Source organism: Acinonyx jubatus, chromosome A3 (genome assembly GCF_027475565.1).
Source record: "Acinonyx jubatus isolate Ajub_Pintada_27869175 chromosome A3, VMU_Ajub_asm_v1.0, whole genome shotgun sequence".
NCBI lineage: Eukaryota > Metazoa > Chordata > Mammalia > Carnivora > Felidae > Acinonyx > Acinonyx jubatus.
The window spans coordinates 26485642-26497355 of record NC_069388.1 but is presented as its reverse complement, the minus strand read 5'-3'; the positions used below and the strand labels follow the sequence as shown (position 1 = coordinate 26497355).

The following is an 11714-nucleotide window of genomic DNA, read 5'->3' as shown; positions in this document are numbered from 1 at the left end:
CCCACTGAAGGGTCGGAGCGGCGGGGCCAGGGGGAAAGGGGCAGATTCCGCTCATCTCCCTTTCCTGCAGTTTCTGCAACCCCACCCTGCATTCCCGTGTAGGGTCCATCGCAGTAACTAGCCTGTAAAGCCCCATCCGAGCCCCTCCCCTCCAGTGCCCTCCAAGGTTCCCAGGGAAGACTCCTGCTCGTTGGCCCCGGGGGCCCCTGGGTGACCTACCTTATGGGGGAGCCTGACTATTTCCAGGTTCGGGGCCATCACCCCGCAGGCGGTTGTGCTGCCTTATACCAGTCTTGGGCCACCGGAAGCCTGCCTCCATTTACTCATCCCAAGCCGGTTTCTCCTACAGATGTTCCTCATCACGGCATCGCCCCACATCTGGTGCCTAGAGTTCGGACAGAAGCTGGGGTGGGGGAGAGGGCAGGGCAGAACATTCCCCAAAGGCCTTTCCTTGTAAAGTCCTGTGAGGGATGGGGAAACTGAGGCCCACAAATGGCACAGCCTGGCTACCAGCACGGCAGCAGCAAAGCCTACACACCAGCCATTCTCTCCAGCGCAGCAGGCATCTGCCTGCCCCTGGAAAGTTCTGACCGGACTTAAGGCGTGCTCTCCCCAGGTTGCCTGAAGGAGGGTGTTCCCTGATCCTTTGTCCGTAGGGCTACTCTTCAGGACACCCTGGTCAGCATCGAAGAGGTAAGGTGGTCCTCTTAGGGGTCGCTCAAACCTGGAATTCCCTTGGTCATGGGGAAGAGGGTGGGACAGCTCCCAGGAGTAACCAGGGCTAATCCTGGGAGCTGAGGGTTTCCTCTCATGGAGATCCAGGAGAGTCCCACACTGCCTTCTCACAGCTTTGTGTCTGTTGCTGCTGAAGTTCAGAATGGAAATGTGCATCCTGCCCACCCGAGGGTCTCTCTAGCACCTTCCCTGAGTCTCTGCCCTTCTAGGTTCATCTACCCCCTGGGGATTAAGCCCCTCCCTCCAGACACTGGCTAGAGCAGGTCCCTGTGGCCTCACTGGCTAGAGGAACCCTGATGGATGGGTGGGCACTGGACACATTTCATAGGCCCAGAGCCGAGAGACATAGAAAGCTCTGATCCCAGGCCACAGAAGGGATCCCCAGCTTTCATTCATCAGTCCACCATTAGTATTCTAACAATCCCACGCCACATTTCCTAAACTCATGCTCCACTCCATTTAACAATATCACTCCCCTACTTACCTCTGGTGGCTTCCTATCTTTAAAATAAAATCTAAGATCCATAGCATGGCCTCTGAGGCCCTACTTGGGAGTCTAGCCCCTCTCCAACTCTCCCCTCTACCTGTCACACTCTGGCCAAGATGTCCTCTCTCTGTTCTTTGAATACACCTGTGTTTTTCTGCCTCTGGGTCTTTGCACAGGACTTTCTGCTTGGAACTGGATTGTGAGCCCTAAAAGGCCAGGGACTGTTTTTGGATTTGTTTGGCTCTATATCCCCAAGCATTTACCTTGGGGGCACTCAATAAATGCCAGCTGTAATAGATCTTCATAAATAATTCTTTTTTCCCCTAACTGCGTATTTATTTATTTTTGAGAGAGAGAGAGAGAGAGAGAGAGAGAGAGAGAGAGAGACAGCGTGAGCAGGGGAGGGGCAGAGAGAGAGAGGGAGACACAGAATCCGAAGCAGGCCCAGAGCTGTCAGGGCAGAGCCCAACCTGGAACTAGAACTCAACAACCCATGAGATCATGACCCGAGCCAAAGTTGGACGCTTGATCAACTGAGCCACCCAGGCTCCCCCTTAATAAATAATTCTTGAGTAAATGTACCTGATGCTTTTCTGTTGACTTATCTAACCTTTACAACAGCCATGTCAGGTAGGTACTATCATTAGCTCCCTTTTCTAGAACATAAGACAGGAACTCAGAGGTTCGTCCTAGGAGGCCTAAGAGGTTAGGCCACTTGTTAAGGGCCACACAGCTAAGATTTGAACACCAGAGGGAGGCTTTTATTCACCCCCACAGGGTATCTGGCGGCATGGGAGCAGGGTGGTAGGTACACCACAGACCAGCTCCCAGATTCTAGATGTTTGTGGGCTTGCTGGAGCAGGAAGCATTGAGCCTGGGCTGGAAAGTTGGCAAGACTGGGTCTGGGCAAAGTCACTAAGAGAGCATTCCAAGTGCAAAGAAGGCAATGAGCAAAGGTGCGGAGGGAGGGTGATTCAGCTCCTGGGACTACCAGAGTCAGAGGGCTGGGCCGGCCCAGGACACCCCGCCAGCTGGGTCCTGGGCGCTGTCAGCTGTCTCCAGAGGCAGGACCCCCGGGGGCGGGGAAATTGAGGCGGGGACTCACTCTGCGGCCCCCCTCCCCGGGCTGGGGGGCCCGGGTGTCTCCAGGGACGCGGGCTGGGCGCTCCCACGCCCCGCTGAGGCAGGACGTTCCCACGCAGGGGTTGGCCTTGGGAAAGGCTGTAGGGCGGGCCTGGGGGCGGGCGCCCGCGCTCTGGTCCCTCTGCCGCCCATTCTCCGTTACTTGTTGGGCTGACCTAGCTCGCTGCGCTGAGCAGGGAGGTGAGTGAGTGGGTGGGAGAGCCTGGCTGCCCAAGGCTGGCGGGTGAGGGATGCGGCGGCTTGGACCCCTGCTTTCGCCACCGGTGAGGATCCGTGTGGTCCCTGCCATCGAGTAGGGTCAGGAGCGGGGGATGGTTGGGGGGTGGGGGGCGGGTCCTGGCAGCTGAGAGTTGAGGACTCCTTGGGAATTACCCTCTCTCCGAATGTGGGGCGCCATCTCTTTCCCCAAATGTAGATGACTCCTTCCCTCTCTTCAAATGTGGGGCTCCCCACTTACAGACAGGAGCCCTTCCTTCCCAGATGCGGGGGCCCCCTCTCACCACACATGGTACACCCCCTCCTTCTCTCTATTGGGTGCCCCTCTCTCTCCCCAGATGCGGGAAGGGGGGGTACTTTTTCTTTCCAGAAGTGAGATACCCCCTTCCTCTCCCCAAAACGTGTGCTCCTCTTCCTCCCTCTGACCCACTTTGGTCCTTGTCCTCCTCTAAAGCCCCTCCCCACCCCCATGGGAGCCAGACTCTGAGACTTCCCTGGGGGGTGGGGGCTTGGGCTCAGCCTGTCCCCTTCCCCCACCAGATCCACCGCAGAGCAGGCTTTGTGAGCACGTAGGCAGCCAATTAGGGAGGAAGGGGTGGGGGCCAGACCGTCTGTGCAGAGACCTTGGCAGATGGCCCTGTGAGGAAGAGAGGTAGCCCCAGGCCCTGCTCCCTCCCTACCTGGACTCCCACCCAGTTTCCTCAGGGAGGGAGAGCAAACAGCCCAGGGAGGTTTCCCAACTTGGCCTGGCTGAGCTGGAGCTGGGACCAGAACCCTGGCCCACAGCGCCAAACCGCTGGGACCCTGCCTCCGGGAGTTAGGCCTCCTCCCACTTCTCAGATGGTTCACTGAGGTCTCCCGAGGGGGGCTCCAAATGTCTAGGACCCCCATCTCCCCCCACCAGGATCGCAGACAAAAGTAGAAGGGTCAGGGGCATGAGGGTGACCTCGAAATCCACAGACGGACCCCGCCACCACCTGTGAAAAAGGGTTTCTGTATCTGGGCCCTGAGGGTAGGGGCAGAGGGCAATGTGGGGCAGGACTCACACACACACACACACACACACACACACACAGATGTTCTTCAGAGCTGTCTGGAGCTTGGTGCTGAGGAAAGGAGGACCCAGGATGCGGCAGATGCACAGCCCGGGAAGCGCTGGTAAGACCCGCACACCCCACACCTGTCCAACTCCAAGGCTAGGGGTGGGCTCCTGCTTGCCAGCTGCCCTGGGTCTGCCCTAGACTGTTTTCCACAATCCCACCCCTTGGGCCTGGATGCTCCAGGATCTGGAGCTCACATTTGACAGGGTCCCCTTCCACCCCAAGCTTCCTCGGGGCCTGACCCCCCCCCCCCCACACCTTGGGCTCCTAGGGCCTTTGTGTCCTGAGGTGGAGTGTGCTGATGGGACCTTGGACCTCCTTTCCAGACCCTATTCAGAAAAAAGAGGCCTAAAGCAGGAGAGACTTCAACCACATAGCAGAAGGGCCTTCTTGACCCTCCGGAGAATAACGGATAACGTTCACTGAGCCCTTACTATGTGCCCCAAGCTGTGATCAACATTTCACACGGACTAAAACACTCAGTCTTCATAACAACCGTGTGAGGTGGATGCTGGGCTGTTATCTCCATTTTTCAGATGAACAAACTGAGGCCCGGAGGCCTAGGTATTAAAAGAGCCCAAAGCAGTTCCAGCACTGTCCTGGCAAGGTGGTACCAATGCCCTCCATGTGGGCACCTCTGGTGACAATAAACAGAAGCTTGATCGAGACCCTCCTGGTGCCCAGCCTTGCTCTGGACACCCTGGACACCCACACGGAGCCCTTGACGCTTAGACACTAGGGAAAGCTTCTAGGAAGGAAGCCAGTCGTAAAACGGCCCTCTAGCAGTGGAATTGACCGAGCGTCCGCTGCTAGGCGTGGCGCTAACCCTTTCAAGTATATTATCTTGAGGCTGCCCACGACAGCGTGCAGCCGGAGCTTACTGTCCCCGCTTTCCCGATGAGGACACTGAAGCACAGTGAGGTCAAGGGGCTCGTTGGAGCCGGGGTGGGTGGAACTGGAGTTCAAACGCAGCTGACTGCAAAGCCGTGCCCTTGACCGGTGGTCAAAGGCACGCGGCTGGCGCTTTACAGTTTGCAGAGCAGGTGTACCTCCGCCACGTCAGGCTCATCTCACTCAGCCTTCGTCCCACCGTTGCCTTTGCCTGCCATGCCCTCCTCACCTCACCTCTTCCCAGAGAGCACAAGGTTTGAACCCAGAGGGGCTGCCTTGCTCCTTTTCGCTCTGTGAGTTACAGCAAGTCACTTAGCTGTTCAGTTTCTCTGTCTGTAAAGTAGACAGATAACAGTCTCGCCTGGCTCAGAGTGACGCGGAGTAAATGAGTCAATTCACCTGAAGGCCTTAGAGTGGCTCCTGGCACACAGTAAGTGCTCAATAAATGCAGCCCTCTTTTTTTTTTTTTTTTTAATGTTTACTTATTTTTGAGAGAGAGGGAGAGCAAGCAGGGGAGGGGCAGAGAGGGGGCTGGGGTGGAAACAGAGGAGCTGAAGTGGGCTCCGTGGCGAAAAGCCCGATGCGGGGCTCGAACTGGCGAGCCATGAGATCATGACCTGAGCCGAAGTGGGATGCTTAACCAACTGAGCCACCCAGACGCCCCGGTGCAGCCCTCTTTTTTAATAGTATGGTTAGAGCTGGGATGTCCCAGGTGCAGCCTGAATGTAACTCTTCTGTTGTACCTGCAGCCCACAGCAAGGAGAAGATGCCCCCCTACACTAACTACCATGCCCAGCGCTCCTACCCCATGCCCGATGAGCCCTTCTGCACAGAGCTCAACGCTGAGCAGCGGGCCCTGAAGGAGAAAGAGAAGGGCAGCTGGACCCAGCTGACCCATGACGAGAAGGTGGCCTGTAGGTATCGGGGGGCGGGGGGGGGGAGGCTGGCTGGAGAGAGCGGGCTTTGGGGGGTGACTTTGAAAAGAAGGGCCCCCACTCAAGACAGCCAGAAACCCCTGAACGCCTGAACTCATACCTGAGGGGTGAAGTTTATCCCTTTGTTCATCTATTCTCTTATTCATTCAACTATTTGTGCACAGTCAGATGCGAGGTGATGCTGGGGATACAGGAGTGAATCACCCAGATGGTTCCTGCCCTCAGGGTGCTCTCAGGCCAGTGGGGGAACTGACACAAACCCAGATAACTGTAATATGAATTTTGCGGCTAGGGCGAGGTGTGTGTCCAAGGGGTTGTGAGGACCGGAAGGAGAGAGGCATGGAATCCTGGCGGGCCTTTCAGAGGAGGGCACATTCTGGCTGGCCTTGAATGATAAGGACGAGGGTGCTGCCTGGTAGTGGGAATAGCATGGGGAGGGATGTAGGAGCAGGAAAGTGTGGGCATCACTGAGTGGTGTGGGGGGAAGGAGCAGAGAGGCAGGTGGGTGGGAGAGCAGGGGCCTGACCCCGGGAAACCGGAGGGATGTGCAATCCCAAGTCCTGCCCACCAGAGGTGCCCCCGAAGGACTCATATTTGGAGCCTGCTTCTGGCCATGCTTTGCATACGGTCGATGTTCAATAGGAATTTGCTGAATGGACAACACCTGCTTCAGGGACGGGGAGGCTGGGAATCCCTGAGGCCAAGACTTGGTCCAGGGTCCTCGGAATCCATGCGCCCGAGACTCCTACCTCCTCACCCCTCATCTGCCTCCAGTGTACCGGCTCCAATTCCATGAGACCTTCGCGGAGATGAACCGTCGCTCCAATGAGTGGAAGACAGTGATGGGCTGTGTCTTCTTCTTTTTTGGATTCACAGCTCTGATGATTTGGTGGCAGCGGATCTATGGTGAGTGGCAACAACCCCCCGCCCCCCTTGCTACCGCCCGGGGCCACGCCCTTGTGGTCAGAGCCACCAGCCAAGCTCTTATAAGGCAGCTCGTCTGAAGAGTTTTGAAAAGTCCCCCAAAGAGGTGTAGGGTGAAGGGCAGAGCACGGCTGCCTCGGTTGGGATGTAGGGGCTCTGCCTCTCTGGACCTCAATTCCCTTGTCTGTAAAATGAAAAGAATAGTGCCCACATCACAGGGTTTGTGAGGATTTAATGAGAGAGCCGAAAGCCAGCGTCTGGCACATAATCATGAATGGTAATGTTACTGATTGCTGTTATTAGCCATGTATTTTTCTGTAACAAAGAGTCACCAACATACAAGAGCTTAAACAAGATACAGGTTTTGTTCCTCTCTCACAAAAAAGGCCTGGGGGAGGATCGAGACTGCAGTGTCAGGCTCCTTCTGTCATACTGCTCTGCCATCCTTAACGTGAAGCTTTCTTCTTGATAAGGTGGCTGCCCCAGCTCCAGCCATTAAAGCCTACATTCCACCCAAGAAGAGAGAAGAGAGACCTCTTTAAGGTCCAGAAGTTGCGCACGCCACTTCTGCTCACCACCCGTTGGCTAGAAGCGATCACATGACTGGGTCTAGCCACAAGGGAAGCTGGGAAATGTAGTTTTCAGCGAGGCCGTCACATGCCCAGCTGTCTATTACTACTGAAGAGTAATTCTCAGAGTGTGAGACCCTGGACCAACACCATCACTTGGGAACTTTTAGAAATGCACATTCTCAGCCCCAGTCTGGATCTACCAAGTCAGACACTTTGAGGGTGGAGCCCAGCAATCTGTGTTTTAACAAGCTCTCCAGAGTGATTCTGCTGCCCACTCGGGCTGGAGAGGCACTACTCTGGAAGAAGGGAGGGGATGTTGGGGAAGAGCTGGCAGTCTCTGTGCCAGCTGACCTCACCTCTGATGGCCTCACCTTCTTTCTTCTTCTGCGAGAGTGTGATGTGAATTCCCGCTTTGCTTGAGGATGAAATGAGAGAGCCTTTGGGAAAAAATTTATCCTAGCCCAGTGTTTGGGGCTAATAGGGGCCCATAAAGATATTTTCCTTCCTTACCACACACTGGGATAGAAAGTACCAGTGACTCAGGCAGGCCGGGTCAGCCTCAGGGACAAATGGACCAGGAAGTAAGGTATGAGCTGTGTAGGGAGCTCTGCCCCCAGACCTTCCCTGATGCACACCTCGAGGCATCTAAAATGCCCTTGTCCCCACCCGTGCCTTCCCCGCAGTGTTCCCTAAGAAGCCCGTCACCCTGACGGATGAGTGGAAGGCCCAGCAGCTCCAGCGCATCCTGGACATGAAGGGCAACCCCGTGCAAGGGCTAGCCTCCCGGTGGGACTATGAGAAGAAGGAGTGGAAGAAGTGACATGGCATCCTGGCTGCTGTCCCTGCAGCTCCACCCTGGCCCAGGGCCTGTGGACGGCCCTTTCCTCCTCTTAATCCCAATAAAGCTGGCCTGTTCTCTTCTGCCTTCAATCTCCACCTCTTTACTTGCCACGAACCCTTCATTACATCTAAAATCAAGCAGTGTAGTGAAGGAAGGACAGGAATAAGCCACCTTCCGGGGGCCCAGAGCCCAGGTAGTCAGGGAGGGCTTCATGGAAGAGTAGGGACTAGGGCTTAGTCTTAACAGGTATGTGGCATTAGGAAAGGGAGGAAGGGGAAGGGAAGGTTTTCCAGGTGGAGGGAGTGGCTTGAGCAAAGGCAAATACACTCCTTTATTCAGTCAATTAACAAATATTTATTGAGCACCTACTGTGTGCCAGGTATTAACCCAGGCCATGGGGGCCCAACAGTGCATAAGACGAAGTCTCTGGCCACATAGTGGCAGCATTGGGAGACACAAAAATGAATGTGTAAGTATAACATACAGTATGTTACGCAGAAATGAAGAAACAAAACAGAGTAGGGTAAAGGGACAGAGTTAAAAGGAGACTGGAGGTGGTAGGTGGAGGCCTTTTAGAGGAGGTGGCATCTGAGAAGAGGTCTGAATGACATGAGGGAACAAACCTTGTATCAAAGGCAGAAAAGCGGGGCGCTTGACTGGCTCAGTCAGTGGAGCGTGCGACTCTTGATCTCGGGGTTGTGAGTTCGAGCCCCACATTGGGTGTAGAGATCACTTAAAATCTTGAAAAAAATTTTTTTTAATGTTTGTTTATTTCTGAGAGAGAGAGAGAGAGAGAGAGAGAGACAGAGCGTGAGTGGGGGAGGGGCAGAGAGGGGGAGACGCAGAATCCGAAGCAGGCTCCAGGCTCTGAGCTGTCAGCACAGAGCCCGACACGGGGCTCGAACCCACGAACTGTGAGATCGTGACCTGAGCTGAAGTTGGACGCTTAACCAACTGAGCCGCCCAAACGCCCCCAAAATAAAATCTTAAAAAAATGAAATAAAAAGATAGAAGAGCAAGGGCAAAGACTCCGAGGTGGGATTCTGGTCCGTGTGGGGGACCTCACAGAGGCCACAGGGGCTATAGCGGAATGACTTAGAGAATAGCAGGAAGGTGTGTGCTGGGGAACAGGGTTGGGCTTGGGGCAGAGAGCAGATTATACGGGGCCTCACGGGGTTTTAGTCTTTCTTATTTATTTATTTATTTATTTCTCCGTGCCCACCGTGGGGCTTGAACTCACGACCCTGAGATCAAGTCATGTGCTCTACTGACTTGCCTGGGGGAAGCCAGCCAGGCGCCCCCGTAGGGTTTTATTCTAAGTGTGAAGACCTCCGAGAAGCAAATGCCAAGAAGGAATTAAACGTGGAGATTTAAGGGGCTGATGTCTGTGAAGGATAGAGAAGAGAGGGAGCGGGAGCAGGTGTCGAGAACCCTCAGACAGCGGTGCAGTGGTGCAGGTCTGAGCTCTGTGGGAGGAGGGGAGGGAGGAAGGAGGGCAGGGGAGGAAGAGCCTCAGACTCTACTGTGCTGTCTCCATCTGAGTCGGAAACCACACAGGAACGTAAACGGCGCTGTTTAATAGGAAGTCGTCAGCATAAGCAAGCGAGCGACTCTACAAAGATGTAAAGAGAGCAGTGACAGCTATCCTACTGAGAGCACCCAGGGAGGGTTGAACTTGGAAGTGGAGTGCCTTCCCCAAGCTGGGGTTGAGACCTCCTTGGAGCAGGTGTGGTTGAAGCCCAGGGCAGTGCAAGGAACTTTGCTGGGTCACCCGGACCAGAGCTGGTCCGTAGTCAGCGGGCGGGCAAGAAGCAACCCTCGGAGGCCTGAGGGAGCCGAGGCTGGTGGGCAGGTGGGATTGGGGCACCTTTGCAGATGTGAGACTTGGAGCGTGTGGTATCTGCATTAGGAGCGTTGCAAGAAGATGGTCCTTAGGCCCGAGGGCTGCAAGGTGCTGAGAGACTGTGAACACTGAGCTCATGGCTGTGGCAGATCATCGCCGGGCATCCTCACACACTGCTGACTAATCACACGGCCGTGCACGTGCACACACACACACACACACACACACACACATCCCAGAACCAGAAAGAGAAGACTTTCCTCCTGAAATGTCCCCTCCAGCACCCTCTCCTGGCAAAAAGCTTAGCGTCTCACTGTAAAGGAGGAAATGCCGAGTCCAGATCATTATGGCAGAGCAGGTACTGAAGGGTGAATTTGGAGCCGAGAAGCGAGAGGTCGATAGCCGCGCAGCATCTTTGTGACAGTCTCGGCCAGGCCAGTGGGGAGCCCCAGAGCAAAAAATATCCATTAGGGGAGTCCTGTGTTGGCCGAAAGGGACTCCTCCCTAACAACACCCCTGTGCTCCGTCCTCAGCAGGGAGGAGCCCTGGGGGACAGTAGCCTCAGCGTGCGAGCACTGCAGCACTTGTGAAAGAGCAGTGGCAGGAAGTGGTCATACCACCCACCTTACAGCAGGTTCTCTCAAAGAGAGACCCAAACAGCACATCTCCATGGACACCCTCGATGCCATTGGAGGCATTTAACAGGGCAGTCAGGACAACAATATTTATTCAATCACCAAATAGTTATTTGCATCCACTGTGTGCCAGGGGGGTACAGAGCGAATGAGACCTCATTCAAGTGTCATGAATTCCGGGTCCTTATGAATCTGACATGCTGCAATGGGGAGACAGACATTAGCCAGATGGCCACTTTAATAAGTTATAGTACAAATGAATGCTAAGAGGAAGCGGTACCTGGTTGAATTGACCAACAGAGGGAAACTGCACTCATCTAGAGAAGTCGGAGGCGGCTTCCCTGAGGAAGTGTCCTCAGACTTGAGATATGAAAGGTGACTCATAACTAGGTAACAGGGTGGTAGAACAGCATTCTAGGCAGAGAAAAGCATGTGCAAAGGCCTTGTGGTAGTGAGGACCACAGCATGATAGAGGAAATAAAGGAAGCCCGTTGGGCTACCACACAGAAGAGAAGGAAGATCTGGACTAGGACGGGTGGGGGAGTAAGAGACTCACACAGGGCTTTGTAGGCCCTGCTGCCCCTACCGAAGAGACACATGTGGGGGAAAGCAGGGAAGGATGGAGCTGGGGGAGTGTGTTGGGGCCAGAGTATGGGGAGTCTTGCACATCGATTTGGTTTTTATCTGAAAGGCAACTGCCTGGTCCTGGGCTCTGTGTGGTATGAGAGACCCACTGTATTAGCCACTGCCTTAGCATGAGAGATGCTAGGGATCCAGAGACGGAGCCGACAGGAGCCCTGCCCTCCAGATCCCCCAGCCAGCTGGGCAGGACTGATACGGGCTCAGCCAGCTGGAGGCTCATGGGGTATTAGCTACAGAAATGGTCAGCAGTACACTTGGACCTCATTGTTCTGACCCAGCCCCTCGGCCAAGGCAAACAAATCAGATGTTAAACTCGTCAGTTTTTTCGCCTGCAGTAATGCTGTGTAACAACCCCCAAAACTTGGTGACTCACAACGTTGAGCATTTATTTCTACTTTCATGGGCTTGTGGGTTGGCTGAGGCTCTGCCGGGATCAGCCAGGTTTAGTTCCGGACTGCGGGTTAGTACTTTGGTTTTCTGGGGCGTCTTTTAGGTTCCTGGACCCACTGAACAATTCCCTGGACGCCAGGTGGGTGTATGAAAATTCAACTCAATTCGGACACTGTGTATTTGGAAATAGCGTCAGCTTCCACAGGTTAAGGGTTGGGTCCTGCGAGACTGCCCCGCCCCCTACTTTAAGACCCCCCCAAGGCCAAGCCCAGGTTGTTACCTGCACTTTTGACGGACTGGCTATAAGTCGGAGGATCCCACGACCCCCTCCTTGAGTTTGATTAATTTACCAGCACACCT

The 11714-nt window shown here is 54.9% G+C and overlaps 1 protein-coding gene across 5 annotated transcripts; it reads left to right on the top strand.

Moving 5' to 3' along the window:
• Window positions 1-2258: 2258 nt before the first annotated feature.
• Window positions 2259-7933, top strand: LOC106986011 (cytochrome c oxidase subunit 4 isoform 2, mitochondrial). Of its 5 annotated transcripts, XM_053200112.1 has the most exons (6): window positions 2271-2545; window positions 3658-3739; window positions 4914-5002; window positions 5322-5486; window positions 6282-6413; window positions 7687-7933. In XM_053200112.1, the coding sequence occupies exons 4-6, from the start codon at window positions 5339-5341 to the stop codon at window positions 7821-7823; spliced, it is 417 nt and encodes a 138-aa protein (XP_053056087.1). In that variant the 5' UTR covers window positions 2271-2545; window positions 3658-3739; window positions 4914-5002; window positions 5322-5338; the 3' UTR covers window positions 7824-7933. The 5 variants fall into 5 exon arrangements, with proteins under 5 accessions (XP_026925601.1, XP_053056087.1, XP_014939676.1 ...); XM_027069800.2 differs by lacking the exon at window positions 4914-5002 and having other exon boundaries at window positions 2259-2628; window positions 6905-7933; XM_015084190.3 differs by lacking the exon at window positions 4914-5002 and having other exon boundaries at window positions 2275-2545.
• The last annotated feature ends 3781 nt before the right edge of the window (window positions 7934-11714 follow it).